General features: G+C 39.4%; 1 protein-coding gene across 5 annotated transcripts in view; it reads left to right on the forward strand.

Annotated features, from left to right (window-relative positions):
* The window catches only part of TMEM132D (transmembrane protein 132D), a 260,679-nt gene that overhangs the window by 88,833 nt on the left and 151,715 nt on the right, over window positions 1–20,131 (forward strand). For all 5 annotated transcript variants that reach the window (XR_005102580.1, XR_005102581.1, XM_037377018.1 and 2 more), the window contains one exon: window positions 11,417–11,563. Coding sequence is in view for 2 of the 5 variants with exons in the window: in XM_037377018.1 (XP_037232915.1) it covers window positions 11,417–11,563 (147 nt within the window). In the remaining 3 variants the exon portion in view is untranslated. The remainder of the gene's footprint in view (window positions 1–11,416; window positions 11,564–20,131) is intronic.

Below are 20,131 nucleotides of genomic sequence, written 5' to 3' on the forward strand. Positions count from 1 at the left end.
AATACCCCAGAACTGTCCTGCTTATGAAGTTTAAACTTTCTACTAAAGAACCTTTTTTAGATCACTTCCAAGCACCAAACCCTTTACCAAGAGTGCATGAGTTTCAGGGTATCACTGTGAATAACAGGAAGAGCAGACTCGGTGTCAGGTGCTGGGGCTGCAGGAGATGAGCCCTCACTGGGAGGACCATTAGGCGCACAAAGCATTTGTGCAGTTGAGTCTCTCCAGGAGAGGACAGGAACATTTTGGAGATTCTTTTGAAATAAACATGCTATCTGCATTCATGATATTATTGTGATTGCTAATAAATCTTAGTCTCAGCCTTGAAGCATTTACTTTAAGGTGCACACTCTTTTTTTCACTCAACATCAGACAGCTAGTGGTGGAGTTTGGGTGGTAGTTGTTGATCTTGATAAGCCAACGTTCTCATAGTTTTCATTGCTAGCAGCATCCGTCCATCTGAGGCTTGTAAAAAGTTGATTAGCCAGGGTATAGCTCTGGGGTAGTATCTGCCTCCCTCAACAGTTGTGTCTTATTGTGTGACTTCAGAACAAGGTCCTGCATAGTATACTGCTTTGCAGATAAAGGCAAAGAAGTAGTCTTACTGACCCCATTGCTTCTTGGTATATATATATAGAATATATAGCTCTGTTCCTACTTCTGCAATGGTTTGTTTTGGAAGACTTGTACTGCACAGTTCACCAGCCTTGTCACCTTTATTCAGTGTGCTCCTAATGTTCTCAGCAAATCTAATTGAATCCAGAAGAATTTCTTCTCCACTTGTTACTTGCCCAGACAGCATAAAATATACTTACATAAACACAGAAATTTAGATGTCCCTACAGCACTTAAAAAATTGTTCTGTTGTTCTGTGCTCTGTTTTACTCCACCTGCAGTGGATAACTGGGTGATCCTTCATTACACTCATCTTGTGGTCTGGATGGTTCACAGGGGGTTGCCTGTGACCAGCTTCACTCACATGCTTGTTGCGGTATGGTAGCTGTTTCCTACCATGTTTTTCACCTGTGAAAAGGGGCAAATGGCACTCTGTTTCCACTGCACAGTGTCCCCAGTACTGTGCTTTGTTTTTCCTGTCCTATCTTAAACCTAAGTCTTAATGTAAAAAAATTTATTAAATCTAAGTCTTAATTTAAAAAAAAAATAAAAATAAAAAAACAGGCTGTGCCATTAGAACTTTGCTGATGTTTGGCCAGGAAAGGATGTGTGGCATTGTTTTTTTTTTTACAAGCAGTTTAGGAAAATATATTTCAGACCTTACATCATATTTTTGCATTTATTTTGAAAACAGTAGTTGGAAACAGTACACAGGGCTCCCAACCACTTTAAATCAGCAGGCAGCACTCTTTATCTTTGTCTTTCATTTCTGTAAACAAACACCTTCCTTCACACCCTTGAATACATAAATATTTTGTTTGGTTTAGTATTGTTGCTCATTATTGCCCAATTATCCGTTCCTGTAGGAAAACAGTGCCATGCAGCTGAGAGAGGTGACAGTAAGTCAGTGTTATGTCACAGCACTGCATTTGCTGAATAGTTTGGGGTGAGAAGAGGTCATGGATTACCTCCTTGCCTTGACCTCTATCAACTTTTGGACAGTATTTCCTTTTAAACATCTCTGCGCCTGTTTAGTAATTCATATTAAGATATAGCTATGGGCAGGAGTACCAACTTGTCCCTTAACACAGTAATGCCTCCTCTAGAACATAGCTGACAGAACATTGTCAGTTGTAACAGTAATGTCTTATCTATCATATTACTGAGAATATTGCCTTTTAGTAGCATATAATTCTGTAGTGCCTCTTCAGGTTACGATGCTGCTATATTCCTCTTTCTCACTGCTTTGCCACTTATTTAACATAATGTACAGTCCACAAGATGAAATTAGCAGAAGGGTGTACCAGCCAGACCGCTGGCTGACACAGACATGAAGTTTATGAAAAACCTGTTTCTGACTTTTCCTTCATGTTGATAGTCCCAAGATGACTGCTTCTGGGGTCTCTGGGGAGTCAATAAGAAGGAATAGCACTTGTTATTACTCATATAACTCCTACAGTTTGCTTCCTGAACTCTAATTCAGGGTCTCTCTAACACAAGAAGATCCAGTTCTGCAGGCCACAAAGGGTTCTGGTTCCCACTCAGGATCAGGCTCTCTCATGGCTTGTTTAGTAAGTGGATAGAAGTCAGAGCTACAGACTCTGCATTTGTTTCTGCTTTAAACTGACCTGTATGTGTTTTTTCCTTTTAAATCTCCAGAGACTTGTGCATTTTACATCTTGCAAAACATGTTTTTAATAAGGACTTTCTTTTTGAAAGCCACAGAAATAAAATCTAAATCCGTGTGTGTAATGTGTGCATGTACATGTATATATGCAACTGTGTGTATGCACATAAACTCTTAAGCACTACAGGCAATTTTATCAAGTCCAAGAGAAACATATTACAAAGAGATCTATTTTATTTGACTCTTGGTATGCACTATGTAACCTCTGAAGCCAGAATAGGTCTGGTGCCCTTTCACTAATTAAATTTTGTTATAAATCCACCTGGGCTGTGTTTTTGTAATATCGCCATTTGAATGAGGGTGGTTTAGTGTCTGGGCGGAATGTTTTTTCCTCCTGAAATGTTAATTAGATGGAGAACATGTTATGCTTTGGAAAAGCTGCATTGCAAACCCATATATAAACAGATCGGTTTAATTTTAATCTGCTTTCATGGTGTTGCATAATGATAACTGGTTTCTGTCTCACAGGGCTGAAAACCGCAGACCTTAATAAGAGTTTGTGGGTATGTTATACAGCTTTAAATAGCTTATGTTGTGCTAGACCGCTCTCCATAAATTATTCCAGCTCCATCAGTATCTCAGGGACTCCCGATTCTCTTCTGCTGTGGATTTTCAATCAGTGAAACTATTAGTGTAATGTGAAGAAACTTTGAGGCACCTTATCTGAAAACAACTGACAACACTGGTTTGTACATGAAGTACTCAATGGGGAAAGCAAACCAAAACAAGTCGTACTGAAGTCAGCCCTGTACATTAAATTCTAGCATCCAAATCCTGTCTTTTATAAGCCATGCCAAAATTGATTATGAAATTAAAAGGCAGACAGTCAGATGGTTAGCATGAAGTGTCCTACTGCATGACCTGATTTTTGTATGTCATTCCTGTTGTACTGAGAAAGCTGCAATTTGTTTAGTCAGTTCTAAACCAGTTCTTTTTTATATGGGCTCTCTTCAAATACAGTTCCTTCCATTGAAAGAATTTCAACAATGAAGGCTTGTTCCTGTTAGGAAAACCAGGGTTGTTTTTTAGTCGTCTATTTCTTTGGATAAAAATCAAAAAGCTTTGGTACACTTAGTTTTTATCTGCTTACTGTAAATAAGCCTTAACTCTAAGAAACACAGGTTGAGTTCTGCCTGTTTTTTCAATGACAGACACATTTTATTTTTTGTCTGATTGTCAAGCTACCTTAGGTAAGGTAACCTGTCGCCTTGAGGGAGAAGTTTGTGACCAAGGTTTTGTTTCTAGTGATCTAGTGTCAGCAAAAATATTTCATGTGGCTAAGACCCTGAAATAAGACCCAAATAAACAAAATTCTGGAAAGTTCCTAACTGGCATATAAATGGGGGCTTTGCAAGATATCGAATTGGAGAAGAAAAGAACTTGGGAAGAAACATCTCGAGAAATGCAGGATGACAACTTCAGCTTAAATCTCTCTCCAGCTGGCCATCATGAGTATAAGATGTGAACTGGCTTTTCCTCCCCTGTGCTTACTTGCTTTTCCGGCATTCATTCACACACCTGTCTTTCCTGTGTTGTCTTTGATTTTGGTACTCCAGAATTAAAAAGTCTGTCCTGAACTAAAGACAGAGAATTTGTTGCTGTTTTCCATTGGTATCTGATGTTTCAGTGCATTTAAATACAATTCTTTGAGCACAGAGAGCTGCAGGCGCAGCACATGCAATGTAAGATAGGAAATATGTCACTGATGCATTAGGATCCCAGGAAGACAGCATAAGCTGTATTTTTTCCTTTGATTCTGGACCAACTCTCTGAACCTGTTAAGCATAACAAAAAAAATTTGGCAATAGTCTGAGGGATGATGGTGGGCAGTAACACATATTGCTTTCCCATGCTTGAAAAGAGAATGGAACTGGTCCTGGGATTGCTTAGTAGAATCAAGCCTCTGGGAGGGGAGGAGGTTGTTTGCAGGAGGTGAAAAGTCAGGATACAAATGTCAGGCTAAAGTGTTCTGGTATCAGCATGGTCTCATTTGTGCAACATGCAGTAACAGAATGACCTCAGATACTGCAGAGGATGAGTGCTTTTAATGTGGTCAACAATGCTCGCTTTTGAGACGGTCATCATTCTGCTTTTACTGACTTGCCAGTGAGAGACAGCTACCTGGGAATTCTTTGAATAGATCTACCACTCAGACATGCCAAAATTGATGTCTAAATTTTAGATCCCATGGTAGCATCCAGTCCCATATTACCTGATTCTCAAGCTGTGACATTTAATTCTGGTCTTCAGAAAGACCCTGATGAGGTCTGTCAGCTCACAGTTAGAGTCTGGAGGATGACTATTTTAGCTCTTCAGCCTCCCCGAAGCTAGCATTGTGGAGCTCCAGGAAATACAGACTACTAGATGTTTCCACCTGTAGCAGCACTAATTTGACCATGAATACTTTCAGGGTTTCTTGCAGGGAGTGTTTTGCTGCTGGTTTAGATCAGTGGATTAGATTTCTGGTGAGTGGAAATGGATGCGATTTCTTTGTCTTATGACATGAAGAACTATCGACAGGTCCATTTCCACTCACATTTTGCTTGTCTTTGGTCTGAAATAGACTCTCCTTACACCTGTAAGTGCTGTCAGTGCTATCCAAAGGGGGTGGATATGAATGAAGTGAAGACTGCCGTCTTGTGCAGCTAAACACTGCTTTGGTCTCTGTTGCTGGGTTAAGATTAGGCTCTGGGCAGGAGAAAGCACTAAAGATAAACAGAAATAGAATCCCCCTCAAGTTATTTCTGAAGTGCTTTGGGGAGATACAGTGACAAGACAAATTCAGAGCCTACTGTGATGTCTGGTAAGTGCCCAGAAGCTCTGAAAAACGTACCCCTCTGCATGCAATTAATGTGCCGCCTTCTAGTCTCAACTGCTAACAAGATGATAACCAGTGGTAGCACCTGTTTTAACAGCCTCCCTTTTCTTTTTATTCCTTTCATGTTGACAATAGCTCACTTTCTCGGAAGGAGCATGAAAGATTCCCACAGATCTTTGCCCTGAGTACTCACAGTAATAAAAACCTAGATGCAATGTCATGGGTCTAAAACATCTTTATTTAGAGCCGTTTAGCAGTTAGATTCCCTGTTTATCTGCACTTTGTTTTGGAGTGAAGGGATGTGTGATATTTGTGTGCTGCATGCAGGACATTGTCAGGAGTAAAATGTGGAGAGGGGAGTCCTGCCTGTGGCAGGATATCTGTGCTCCTTGCCTTTGATCTCCTGCATGTCTTGAGGGTGAATTTGCATGCCTGCGCCCTCCCTCCCTCTCTGTCTTTCCCTTCCCTGTGGTGCTTCAAACCAGACACTTTGTTGACATTGTACCATGGCACTCAGCAGCACATGTGCAGTAATGCTGTTATTTTTCAGCAGCCAGCTGTTCCACTTTATACAACACTTAAGTAACGATTTCACAGCAGTTACCAGCCTGCAGTAATGACGTGGACTGAAAGCTAAGTGATAACTGGTTGTAAACTGCAAAAAATGGGAGATGCTAAAACAGACACTTCGGTAAATGAGAGAGGACATTGCCTGCATTTTAATTGTTTGAGTTGAAGCCTCTTTTATTAGTAAAATGGTGTTTAGGGGTTTATGAGATAGAATTAAGAATTGCTATCTTTATGCACTTAGGAAATGTATTTCCTTGATTTCAGGTGTGATGTATTGATTCTGGGAGTTCCTTCTATGTTCTTTTTTCTTTCTCCCTTTTCTTGATTTGTACCCTGTCAGCATTGATGGGTTTTCAGGGACTGAGGACTCCCAGGGGCATTGTTTGCCATGATTGATTTGGTGCAAGGGATGAGTTGCTGACCAGTCTCAGAAACTGATATGCTGCACTTTGAACAGTGATCCATAGGTAAATAACAGCTTGTAGGAATACATATTGTGATAAACGCAGTCATGATTCATGTCAAAAATAGAATGTACTGTGATAAGTGTAATTAATTGTTGTACCCTGTGTAAATCTGGGACCTGTATCGCAGTTGTGGTGAGTGGGCATGTGTGGTTCTCCTTTAAGACAATGTGATGGCTTCCCCTTCCCCTGAGGCAATCGCTGCTTGGAAAAGGCCACCAAAGGAGATAAGGAAAGCAACCAGCCAGAGAAGGCCTGCCGAAGGGGACAAAGTCCTTGAGATTTGAAAAAGCGCGCCACAGGAGAGCCAATAGGAGGAGAAGGCGTACCCTAACGGCCCAATGGGGAAAGAGCGGGACGGACATCCGGCGAGAGGAGATTGGTCAAGATCCGGGGATAAAAGACGCTGCTTTTAGGACTCAGGTGTGCGTGTGGTGGAACTAATTGAGTTCTCTGCACACCCAGTGCTGTTTTTGCTTATTGTTTCTCAACCTAAATTGATTGAACCCAAAATAAATTTGTTTTAATTGTTATAGTTTATAACACTATGAAAGTGTTTAGTTGGATAGGCTCCTTGTTTGAAAAAAAAACCCCACCACAACCCAAAATCAACCATGATTGAAATGTTTAGTAACAGCTTCCCTTCCTCCTCTTTTCCCAAGTAGAATCTGGCCCAAAGTGAGGTGATGGGCACAAAAGACCTGAACAACTTTTACTTGCTGCTGCCCAGCCACAGTGCTTCAAGCAAATGTGAAATCTGTTGTACTTAAACTGTTAACTGTGAGCAAATATATTAAAAAGCTTTGTCATATGCCTTTTTGTGTTGCAGTTGAGAAACCTTAGTAGGCTGAACTGTGGCTGAACTGAGAGGCTGCCTTGTGAGCGCTCACAAGAGCAGCTGACGGGTTGAAGACCTGGCTTGCCCTTTGACAGCCAGGCAATTCAATAAAGCAGATTTGCAAAAAAGTAATTGAGCCCTGACAGCAGTTACAGTGTTTTCACCTCAGGTATCTTCAGTTTTATCTGTTGGCAAATAACTTACCTTTGGGTATTATTAACCCTGTTTCATCCAGGTCATTCTTTGGTAACTGCAAAGTGCTACTGCCATTGTAAATTGGGTGAGTAAAATTCCACAATTTCACCACAGTGGCAAAAATAACAACAAGATACACTAGAGGAAGAAGCATTTCCTGGGATCACGGAATTGAAGCTTTTGTGCTAATTATAGAAATATATTTAACTGATTCTTCAAAAAGAGTTCCTAACCTCTAATTGTGTAGAAAGAAATGATCTTGTTGTGTTGTTGTTTTCAGTAAAATTAGGGATTTGGGCCTTTTAATAGATGACTAAATTAGACCTTATAAAAAACTCTTCCTAATCCACAGACTGCAGTTACCCCAAGGAGTGTATGCAGTGACTTGCATTTGCTTTGAATCATCAGGAATCAGTGCAGGATGGCAGTTTATCATTGCATAAAGTGAACAGACAAACTGAGCTTGTCTTACTGGGTTTGTGTCTGTTTTTCTGGTTTACTTCATCACTCTGGCATTTAAAGGAGTCCGGACAGAAAACAAGAGGATGGTATCAGTTATGTGTCTGTGTGTACACACTTATTTTAATCAGGTTTTTAATGATTTGTAAAAGATAAGTGAGAAATTTCCTCTGTTTTCAATGTATGGCTGTTTACTTAGCTGTACTGAGACCCTAAACAGCTTTCTTGATGTCCAAGTGCAGACAAGTGACGAGCGGCGTTCCTCAGCAGCCGGTATTGGGGCCAGCACTGTTTAATGTCTTTGTTGGTGACACGGACAGTGGGATCGAGTGCACCCTCATTTAGTTTGCCAACAGCGCCGAGCTGTGTGGTGCGGTCAACACACCGGAGGGAAGTGGTGCTGTCCAGAGGGACCTCGACAGCCTGGAGAGGTGGGCCCAAGCAAACCTCATGAAGTTCAACAAGGCCAAGTGCAAGGCCCTGCACATGGGTTGGGACAATCCCAAGCACAAACGCAGGCAGGGCGGAGAATGGAGCGAGAGCAGCCCTGAGGAGAAGGACTTGGGGGTGTTGGTTGTTGAGGAGCTCGGTGTGACCCGGCAATGTGCACTTGCAGCCCAGAAAGCCAAAGCCAACTGTATCCTGGGCTGCATCAAAAGAAGCATGAACAGGGTGATTCTCCCCACTACTCCGCTCTGGTGAGACCCCACCTGCAGTACAGCCTTCAGCTCTGGGGCCCCCAACGTAAGAAGGACATGGACCTGTTGGAGCGAGTCTGGAAGAGGGCCATGAAGATGATGGGAGGGCTGGAGCACCTCTCCTGTGCAGACAGGCTGAGAGAGTTGGGGTTGTTCAGCCTGGGGAAGGGAAGGCACCGGGGAGGCCCGAGAGCACCTTCCAGTGCCTAAAGGAGCTGACAAGAAAGCTGGGGCAGGACTTCTACAAGGGCATGTAGCGCTTCAACAAGGGGGAATGGCTTTGAACTGAAAGACGTTAGATTTAGATTAGGTATTAGGAAGAAATTCTTTGCTCCTAGGGTGGCGAGGCGCCGGCCCAGGCTGCCCAGAGCAGCTGTGTACGCCCCGTCCCTGGCAGGGCTCAAGGCCAGGCTGGACGGGGCTGGTAGCCACCTGGGCTCGTGGAAGGTGTCCCTGCCCATGGCAGGAGGGGTGGATCTACATGATCTTTAAGGTCCCTTCCAACACAAACCAGTATATAATTCTGTGATTCTCAGTGGCAGTAAAGCTATTGCATATGTGCCAGCAGAGCAAGGTAGACCATGCTGTGGTTTAATTGATTCCCTCCCAGTTTTGTTAATAAAACATATACAAACATAGCTGTTGTATAATCAGTATAATCTGTTGTGTGTTTTTAGGTAGCAATTGTAACATCATAATTGTTCTTAATCTCCAGTCATGGGAAAAGGGTTGCATTTTTGTAAAGCTACAATGTGCTTGTGTTTTCAGGACACGTATGCTTCCTTCCCCCTGCCCCCTACTCCCTCAGAATCTTGTCCAAGAGAATCCAAGGGCTTAATATGTTTGTCCAGGACTTCGAACTGTCTCACAGCAGGATCAGTGTTCCTGCGCATGTTCTAGGGAGGCTCCACAACAAGTAGAAATTTCAGACATACTCATTGGCCTGTGCAGACTGTGGGGTAGCAATTGGTTACTGATCAAACATACTGTGTGCTACACCAATGGTTTATTACACCTACATGGCAAACCTGAGGGGCCAACCTTACAGCACAAGCTCAAGGCGTATGTGGCTTTGTGACATGAAATCAGCCACTCACACCCTTGCAACCAGTCTCTGGCCATGAGTGATTCAGTTACTGTGCTGTGCTAGAGCTAAGCACAGTCAGTCGGCTCCATCAAGACAGTTGGTTTTTCAAATACACAAGCCTAGCTAGGTGGCCCAAATCCCACACCAGCACCTTCTCATCAGCCGCAATCAACTGCCGGGGAGACAGCAACTGCATTAGAGAGCTAGAAGGGTGGGTATGAGTTTCTTAATCACAGCTAGCTTAACTTGAAAAGAATTGAGCCACCCTCATTTCCCTAGGAAATGGGAATAATTTTTCTCTTATTGGTCTTAGTTAACACCAAGCAGTTTTCCTTTCTTGAGATGGAATGGAAAGGTGGGACCAGATGCTGGTCATTAGGAATACTGAAGACATGCTGAAAAATGTTTCATCCAGATTTTCTGGCCTTTTTCTGTCTCCCAGTCTTTCCGTAACATTCTAGGAATGCAGCTTAATTTCTGCTCCTTGACCATTGATCTCTTGGCCTGAAGGTTGTTTGTGGTCTAGGAGCAGCAGCTGCACCTGCTTAAAATACATTTTCTGCAATTAGTGTAGAGCTTGAGCACAAATTGGCAGCCTTCATGTATCCTTCCAGGAGTGCTAAGGAAATTATAGCCACTGCTATTGAGTTAGTGGTAGAAGAAATGAGATACAACCCTTTTTGTCCCACACAGCTGAAGGAATCCTTTGGCTTTTTATTCTGAGAACATCTGTGTGGATGTTGTCCTTCAAAGATTTTACAAGTAATTTTATGCAGAGGCAGAGCTGCTAGTGCTTTCTTTATTGATACTAGCATCTTTGCATGGTGGCAGCTGTTCATACCAAAACATCACATACCTTTTTGGGTTTTTTGTCCAGAACTGAGAAGTTGCCATAACTCTGAATGGATTTTGTGTATGAGATTTTAAATAAATATAATTAAACTGGTTAAATAAGGCTGGTTGACCACAATGGACTTTTTGTAATCCCATTCAGAACCTAAAAGTTAACATTACCAGAAACTTCTATATCAGTAAATTGGTTAGTGTCATGTATCTGTGGACTAATTCAGTAGTGCCTCAAGATACGTAATTAGCTATTTAGTTAAAGAAAGGGAGAGAAAAAATTAAGGAATGCAACACCTGTTAAGAAGAAATAAAACATTTTAAAAAAATACATATTGTTGTTGTTCTCCACTGGTTATTCAGATCGAGGATTATTATGCTAACACATGAGAACCACAAAGTACTTCTCAGTAGGAGCCAGTCCAGTTGTCATGACTGTGACATTTTGTTGTACAGCTTTCCCTATTGTTTAACCTTACACATAAGAACAGACTTCCAAAGAAAAGTTGCTTTTGGAAAATAGGAATATTTCTAAGTGTATTTAGGATCAGAGGTGGTAGAGCAATTAAACCCAATGATATTTAAAAAAAAATAATGAAGAAATGTTTTGGACTCAGGCAGTGAAAATTGGAACAAAGGTATGAAATGTCATCTTCAAGTAATCTGGGACAGGGGGAGAAGAAAAGGTAGTTTTGCTTGTAATATGAGACCTGGCAGTGGCTCCTCACTGCATATATAAGCCTCAGCAATAACCAGAGATCTTCTGTCAAAAGTGATACTTTCCTCCCCAATAGAATAAATTCTAGTCAAGAGAGCCTTAACGTGCTCAGTGGTGACCACAGTGTGGATAATGGAAGAGCAGAAGTTGAGGAGCATGCTGCAGAACGTATCTACTCTGCAATTTAGTTATGACTAAAACTGTAATTACCATTAGTTCAATAAGACTTCTATCTTTATCTGATTTCTTCGAAATACGGAATTCTTAAATTAATTTTCTCATCTCTTTTTCTTGTAATACCGTGATACTCTAATAGCGGTAGCATTTTCTGTGGGGCAGTAATGAGAAAATAATGAAGAAATAAGTAATAGCTCGAGCTGAGATTTTGTATCTAATTGGTGAAATATCCTCTTGTTTGTCCTAGGGCAACGGTAAAGAAAGGTGTGAACATTTTCAGTGTAAGAGCCAGCAGCCCATACTTATGGGACATCAGAGAGAGTGTGGATTATACCAGGAAATATGCACCAGTTGTTATTGTTTGCCAGAGGAAATCTGCTGCCTCTGAAAACAGGTAGGTCATTTCCAGCAGTCTGTCTTTTAATAACTAATGGTTGGTTTTCCTTTTTGAAGCATTTTGCCATGATTTTAATAAAAATTTTTTATATTACATGACGAAAATGCTTTTGAAAAGCTGTGGCTGTCTTTATTTTGTAGTCCATTGCTAATTCTACCACATACACTGAACAAGATGTTATTCAATCCTAATACTCAAAGGAAGTTAGAACTAGAAGGAAATACTGTTTTCACAGTGTATTTAGAAGAACATATTTAAAATCTTAGAATTTGGTTGTGACTAGTCTCTTCAAATTATTTGCTGCTAGGCATTAGAGCAGAGGGTAATTATAGGGCTGGTTTTGGTGGGGTTTTCAGTGTGATTTTTTTACTTTGGTTTTGGGGTATTTTAGTGTTTGGTTTTGCTTTCTTTATCTGGAGGAAACTAAAACATACTCCTGGTATGAAACCCACATTTTTGTTAGTGACATTTATATGAATTTTTAATCTGTAGAAGGGAATAGATTTGCTGGGTTTCATCCCCATGGTGCAACAGCTTAGATAGGAGACTGACCAGTCTTAAACAGCCTTCATCTGGCAGGTGGATGTTCCTTTTCTAATCACAACTGATTGCTTTAGCGAATACATTTGCTTCTGCTTGTTCATTTTTTCTGGACCTGTGTCAGGTGCATATTTATAAAGATCTGACTGCCTGCATGTGTATTGCATTTGGCATTGCTGTTAGAAAGCTTGCGATATATAACATGGAAGTCTTGTGCTGTGATTTACTTCTGTAATTTTACAGAAACTTGTAGGCTTTGGGGATTTATTGTGTGGCTTAGAGTTTTTAAACAAATGCCCTCTGAACCTAGTAACTAGGAAGTTTCATGTCTTTGCAATCTGGGTATAAGAAAAAAAAGAGGAAGGGAATAATTTCTGTTCATAATCATGATATAAATCACTTTCTCCTTATTATAACTCAGGTTCTATATGATTTCTCTGCTATAGTATCCTGAATTTTCTCATCTAAACCATATATTGTCTCATACCTGACTGAATTTTATTGGTCAAAGAAGCAATGTGTATTTATGCCAAGGTCAGAGCTTCCTACTGTCTAGCACAATCTGTCAGACAGATTCTTTTAAATCCCAGGTCAAAGCTATTTGAAGACAGCGTGAGTATTTTCATTGACTGAAATGGGCACTGGATTAAAATCAAAGATTATTTCAGCAATGAGTTTTCCATCACATTTTATCTTTTTGGGTCCATGCAGTGCATTTGCCTGATTTTTCTTCCTCATCAGGAAAACTGAATAAGGCAACCTCATGAATGAATTGAAGCTTGGCAACTTATTTCCCTTCACTATTCAACATTCAGTGCAAGCCTTCAAAATGACCCCTTGTACACATGCACAAAAAATTATTATTATGTCTACCTTCCATGTAGTGGTTGTAGATTCTGTGTACTTTCAGATGCTGAGTATAAGCATTGCTTCATGCTTATTAAAAGAAACGTGAGCTCATATATATATTGAATTTTACCAGAAAGAAAATCAAGTGAAGACCAAGGTATTATAACTTCTGGTTTGACATATTCCATCTGAGTTCCCAGTTGAGTTTTTTGTGGTTTTCTCACTTTTAAGAGCTTCTTTCTCATTGTTTGTAAATAAACATAAAATTTTTGCAATATATTATTCAGTACGTTGTTTTCCTCCTTAAATTTATTCATATCTGTTTTGCTATTCATTTTAAGAAGTAAGATCAAGCATCGTATGGGGAAAAAGTATGTGCTTGATATTTTTGGGGAATCATTTTTTTCCTTATCAATACATGTTTGATGCCACTAAATATGCACAATGGATAATAGCTAAATATTGATGTCTCTCCAAATTGTTTGCCTCCATAGTTCTACAGTTCATTTAGAAATTTGACAAACTCTGTTTGCATATTGTTTAGTTACTCTTAAAAATCAGAGGTCTGATCACATGAATGCAAAGGTGGCAATGTTAATTAACTAAAGATTCAATACCTTTGTGTTTCTGATAGTTTTACATGGATCAGAAAATAGTGTTAATAAAGCTAACTTACTGTGACAGGTGTAATTTCACGGATTAAGGAGGCACTCGTGCAAGTGACAGACTTAACCAGGATGCCTGAGCATTTCTTTATCAGAGTTTGAAATATATCCATCATTTTATTTGGAGAGGTTTTGCACTGAAAGCTTATCGTTACAGGATTTACATATAAATATTATCACAGCCAGCAGGGTGTTTTAGAATGAATATTAACAGTAAATATTATGAGTCTGTATGAGAATAACTAATTAAGCCCATCTGTCAAATATGATTTGAAATTCTCAGTGCCTTGCTTATTATGGGCTTGCAATAGTGTTCCAGGTTAATGGTGAAGCAATTATAAAGTCCTCCCCAGTTCTTCTGATTTCATTCTTAGGCAATAATAATTTTGTAACACTCTAAATGCTGACCCATGAGATTATTAGATGGATTTACTACTTGTAGCATCTATACACCATTTCTGTTTTCTGTGAAGCATCTATTTTCCATCCTTCTATTGTCATGTAGATGACCAAAAAAACAAACAGGAGGTGGTGTAATGGGAATTAACCAGTGGCTCACAGACGTGATGGGAAACACTTAAACACTGATTGAATCAGGGAGATACACCCTAATATGTGCCATCCTTTACTTATTTCCTTTGAAAGTTGGTTGGTCTTTCTTTTTCTTAATTGCTCATGTAATGAGGTGAATAGAATAGAAAGATGAGATGAAAGCAGTACTGCATTTTCCGAATTGTTTTCTTGGGTTATTGCTGTTTCTCATTGTACCTGAAATTCAGCATCTCTGCTGTGCTAGTGGTGACTGAGAAGGATAGCCATAACTGGAAGGTCTGGGTTCCTGTGTGTCCTGTTGGACTGGAAGCATGCAAGGTGGGGTGGGTTTGGAAAATTACTGTAGTGGCTAAAGACGCACATTTATTGGTTTTTCCTCAGTATCTTTGGCTGCTGTAGAGACATTAATCAAGATGTTCTGATGTGATACTAATGGGTGTTATATGTTCCTCTTAAAATTTATTCCTGTTTATATTTCTGGGTACAAATGTTTGCTATTTCATTGGAGAATACATTATGGTTCTTTGTGCTTATGGCAGGACTGAGGCCATTGATCCAAGCAAGTTCAAAATAGACAAAGCTTGGCCATCTCTGAATAAAACCTTAATGTCTGGATATGACTATCTACTGTCTTATCTCCAGATGTATTTGAACTATGTCATGGATAACTTTTGCTCATGAATTTCCTTTTCACTGTTCTTGTTGAAAATGTACAAACATAGTATTTCTGTTGATACCTTTCCACTTGGCACTTTTTAGTTACAGTTCTGTAACACTGAAGGAGTTAATGGCTTACACAGCCTGAAACCAGATGCTGGTCCTGGTATTAGTAGGAAAGCTTACTGTTCATTTTGAAATACGAGTGATTGAATTGGTCTGTGATAATATTGACACAGTGAGAGATGACAGTATTTTCTGGGCTGTATCCCTCATTTGTTCCTCTCTGTCTCATTTTTTCATCATACTGTATTTCAATACTTAATTTTCTTAACACTTTTACAATACAATACATTAACTTGATATTAGATAATATCAGGGGCCAGGAAAATGTATGGCAGCATTGCCTTTGATTTTCCTACACAATACTTTATTTTGTTTACATTTATACCATTATCCTTAGTGCCCTGTATTTGTTATTTTCAATTCTACATTTTTTTACATTTACAAAATTTAACATGTAGTTTTCATGTTGTAACAGCAGTGAGCTGTTGCCTCCTTCTCTTACTTGTTGAATCTGCCAGTACATTTGATAGACTCTCAACAGTGCTGTAATCCTAAAATGCTTCTGAAGGAACAAAAGCAAGAAATTTGACATAAATAACAGCCTAATAGGCACAGTAATTATATTATGTCTCTTGCTGGGTATTCATCAAAATGATTCATAAAATAGCTTTATGTTTTAGATTACCATTAATTTTTTTCCTTGCTATTCATGTGCTCATGTGACTTTATCAACCAGAGATATATTGGTGCTTGGAAAGATTTTTTTTTATTCAGTGGAAGTACAGAAAAGATGCATGAGGTAGCAAAAATAATTTCCAGTGTATTTCGTCCTATTGCATCATGTGTGAATCATATGAGCTTCAATTTATCATGATGAAACAAAACCATCAAAAAGACTGTAGAAATCATACATGCTTTCAGATAGGGTATATTCAAGTATGATATTAAAGAAGCTGGACAGGCAGAGTGGACGAAGGGTTGGGTTAGCCTGTATGTTTGGGTATTCAACCCAAGAGATTATTTTATTTTTTCTCTTCAAAAGATCAAGTGATATGTGAAGTCTGAGCAAAAACATTTTCTCCTGTTCTTTTTTTAATACTGATTTTATTATTGAGGAGGTCGGAGGGAAGGGAGATATCTTTTACGTGGTTCCAAAATTACTTTCTGAGAATAATTATTCAGCCCTAAAAACTGGCTTTTCACTCAGCAGCATTGATGCTGATATAATATGTTAAGATACGTATTATTGGGCAGATATAATATGCTATTTTTATTCTGAAATACTAGAGTTTAACTCCGTTTATACTTCCAAGGCATATGGGTAATGCTCAGCTGTAAATGTATTTAACATGGGCAGCTTAGGAGTTTCATACAGTGTACCATTTGGGTTTTTTTTTAACCTTCCTGTGTTACTTGAAACCTCTAGGCTTCTGAGTTATACATTGTGATGATGTGAAAGTACTAAACATCTCAGAAGTCAAGTTTACGTTCCAGTGTTTGAAAGCAAGTAGTCACGAACCTTTATTGCTCATTTTAAAGCATAAAATGTGTTCTCTGAGAGAGAACACTTTGAGATATCGAGACAAAATAAATTTGTATGAACCAAGTCTCAGTGCATCATTCTTTTACATGCTGACCCACTTTTTTTTCCACATTTTTTAAGAGCTTTTTATTTATCAAGAAATACAGAATCTTTCTTGAAATTATCTTACTCAATGCTAATATACTAGAAAAAAAGTTTATGGTTATCATCTTGAAGCAAATCAGAAGAAAAGAGATTAAATATTCACCTACAAATATTAGATAAAGGCATTATTAGCCAACTTTTTCACCTGTTTTTTTGAAAGATAGTAATTTAAAAACAAAAAAGTTGCATGAAAGCAGCCCTCTGGCATCTTAGAGGTGGACGCTATTCCTATCTCTTTGACATGTACATGAAGGAGATACCACAGGGCAATTCATTCAGCTGTCATTGCGAAGAAGGGTTCTCCTTAGAGAGGAAGGCTATTCCTGTATTCTTTTGTTTGCGAGCATAATGTCATTGGAAAAGTGAAAAGCGACAATTAGGGTTGATATGCTGACACTGTCTCTTGAAGCAGTTAAAAAACCCAAAATTATTCCTTCATTTAAGGATTATCCTTTTGAAATACTAATATACAGTTATATTGCATTTACCATATCCTAATGGCTTGCAGTTGGTGATGTTCAGAGCTACATCATTGCTACATGCTTATCATCTTAAGGAAAGTGGCAAAGTACTTCTACAATGTAACTTGATGTGACTTAACAGTTCACAACAGGACTGAGTTATAATGAAAGTAAAGGAGATTAACAGTAGTGCCTGTACCTTTTTATACCACTACGGTATCCCTCCATCACTTGTAGAATTCCTTGTGCTGAATGGCCACCTTTTTAGAAGGGTACATGATAAACGTAGAGATGATATAAGGGCTTTTGTTCTTCTTCGTGGTTTAAAAATATGCCGAACAGTTTTAGGGCAGAGGCAGGATTTACTGCAGTGCAGCTGATTGTTGCTTTGTATAGCTTTAGCAATGCAGGGTGAAGAACATCCTTCAAAATAGTATTTCACATTTCCAGAATGTATTGATATGTTGACTGTTTGCCCCTGATCTTTACTGCTCCTGATCTTTACTGCTTCTGCCCTAGCTAGAAGCAACTGAAAAGAGTAATTGAAGCTTTAGTTACATAGCCATTTTGATCTGTTACTTATTAAGGGTACTATTGCGCCCTTAGCTTCTTGAGGCTGAGTGAGGTCAAGAGGGATCAGGGACAGAGGGCCACCTTTTTCAGCGGCAACCCAGAGTCTGCAGATTTTCTAGGATTTGAATTCTTGAAGTAGAGAGTTAGGATCACTGTCACAGTTACGCCAGCCTATACGCACCCTGAGGAGAACTGGAGTTATCAACTGTCAGCTCTCATTGCATGTGTAAAAATAATGATAAAAATTATGAGTAAATACAATAAACTGATAAAGACGTCATGTTAATTTGAGTGGGTTTTGCACTAGATCTAATTTGTCTTGGAAGCTGCGTTCCTTTTCTAGTGCATTACTGTACTTGGCTCTGCTTTTGTGACAGTCTCCCAGGTGCTAAGTAAGTCCAATTAATAAATACAGATAGCAGTGACTGCAGACTGGTGTCTAATGGCCTAACTGGTCACAGGCCAGTGGCCATTCACTGACTGACCACCATCTTCAGTAATATGGTGCCTCATCCAACTCTTCTGTCCATTCCAGGCTGTCCACCCTAGTATATCCAGGAACCCTGAGAGGCAGTTCTGTATCCCCTACAATGTCACAGCAGAAGACAACCTGAGAAAGTGTTTCTTAATTTGGGTTGGACCAGTCCCATGTCTCACATATGCCAGCATCAGGATAACCTCTCCCAAATAATTTCAGCAGTGACCCCAGGGTAGAGCTTTGAACAGAAGGAGTTTTGGCTGCAGGAAGCATGTTTGTAAGGAGGGTTGAATTTAATTTCCCATCCTAGCTTATCTGAAAGCATGTGTGTGTGTGTGATACTTCCATTGTATTTTTGGTTTAAATTTTACTGAATTTTATTTTACATATTAAAGTGATCATGGAAAGCAAGGATCAAATCAGTACTGCATATGTGAGGCTTCCTAATGATACCGAAATTGAATGTGTACCAGATACTCAGTATTCCCTTCTTCATGAGCTTAGCTAGGAATTCGAGAAAAGGTGTGCTATCTTCGTCAACAGTTATGGTGATAGCCCAGAAAGTGGAGGTTTGTTGGATAAACCTGAGAAGTCTTGGAGAAATTCTGATGATTCCCATGCTTGTACAACTAGAGACTGTATTGTAATGCTTACATGGGAGAAGGCAGAGTTACATTTGTGGCATTTCAAGATGTTCTCACCACACAAAGTTGTCTATGATGTGCTGGTAATTAGGCTTGTTTTCTTTGATACATAGTACCTCCCATAAAATGTGGTTCTGTAGCACAGTGGTCAGCATGACTACTAAATGCCAGGAGTTGTCCAGAGGACGTCTTCTGAAGATACTGTAATTGTTCAGGTTAAATTATCTGCCTCTGTAAAATCTGCAAACAATGAATAATGTTAGGTGTTTAATCCCCTTTCATTGAGAGTTCTTGGCATCGGAATTGGGCATCAAATATTTTGAAGGAAACAGTCTAAGCCTAAGTAATGTGCTGACAGAAGTCAGGTGCAGATCATTCACAAATGCACTGGGTTTTCTTTGTTCTCTCTTTCTCCTTGGGTGATATGCAGGTCTTTTACGGTGATTTCTGCCACCTCCCTTGTAGAGAAGATGCTTTTCTTTCTGTATGGTGTTGAAGTAGCTAAAGGACATTTCCAATAGTCTGGATAACCTCACGTATATTTAGTGCCTTTCTTTTTACCCTGTGTTTATCCAGTGTGATAAATACTGTTTTAAGCTTGAGGAGGAATGATTTCCCTTAAGAACCTTAAGGATTCATCATCATCATGCTTGCTTGGTGTTTGTGTTACTTAGCACTGTGGTCCTGAAACCTTTAGTAGCCCCAAGGCTGAAAATAACATTTCCAGTGGGAGAAGAAGAGTTTGCTACCTATTACAGAAGAGACAGCAAGTGAGTAATCTCCTGTCTATGAGAAATCAAATATTAAATGCAAAATGTGTCTTGTGAAAGTATCTCTTAATGGTGCTGTTGATTTTCTTTTCCTTGGAGGAAATCCTGAAAGAACTAATACTAATTACTGAGAGTGCTAGAAAATGAGTGGATGACTTAGAATGTGAGCTAAGGCTGAAAATACACCTGTTGTGTTGAGGCATGGGGATTCCCATTTTTGGATGAAAAAAGTCATTAAATCTAGGTATCACGTCTAAGTCAACATACAGCAAGGTGTGGCTCAAAAGGTTAACAGAATTATATAATACAGTGCAGCATCCATATAAATTGTAAAACTAATCATAAGTAAATGCCAACGGCAAGTACAAGGTTGAAGTTCACCGGGCAACTGAGTTATGTTACGGTTTCAACTCTTAATGTATAGATTTATTGATCACATAAGCTAGATTGCAGTATTGAAGATCTGTATGTGTGGTTTATATGAACTGATGGTACAGATATAACTTATCCTCTAATTATTTCACCTTGGTCACGTCTTGGCCTTTTAACCACCTGGTGGGCCAAATTATAAGGACAGTTCTGACACTAATACATGACATAACATGTTAGGCTTTGTGTGCATG

Source organism: Falco rusticolus, chromosome 1 (assembly GCF_015220075.1).
Source record: "Falco rusticolus isolate bFalRus1 chromosome 1, bFalRus1.pri, whole genome shotgun sequence".
Taxonomy (NCBI): domain Eukaryota; kingdom Metazoa; phylum Chordata; class Aves; order Falconiformes; family Falconidae; genus Falco; species Falco rusticolus.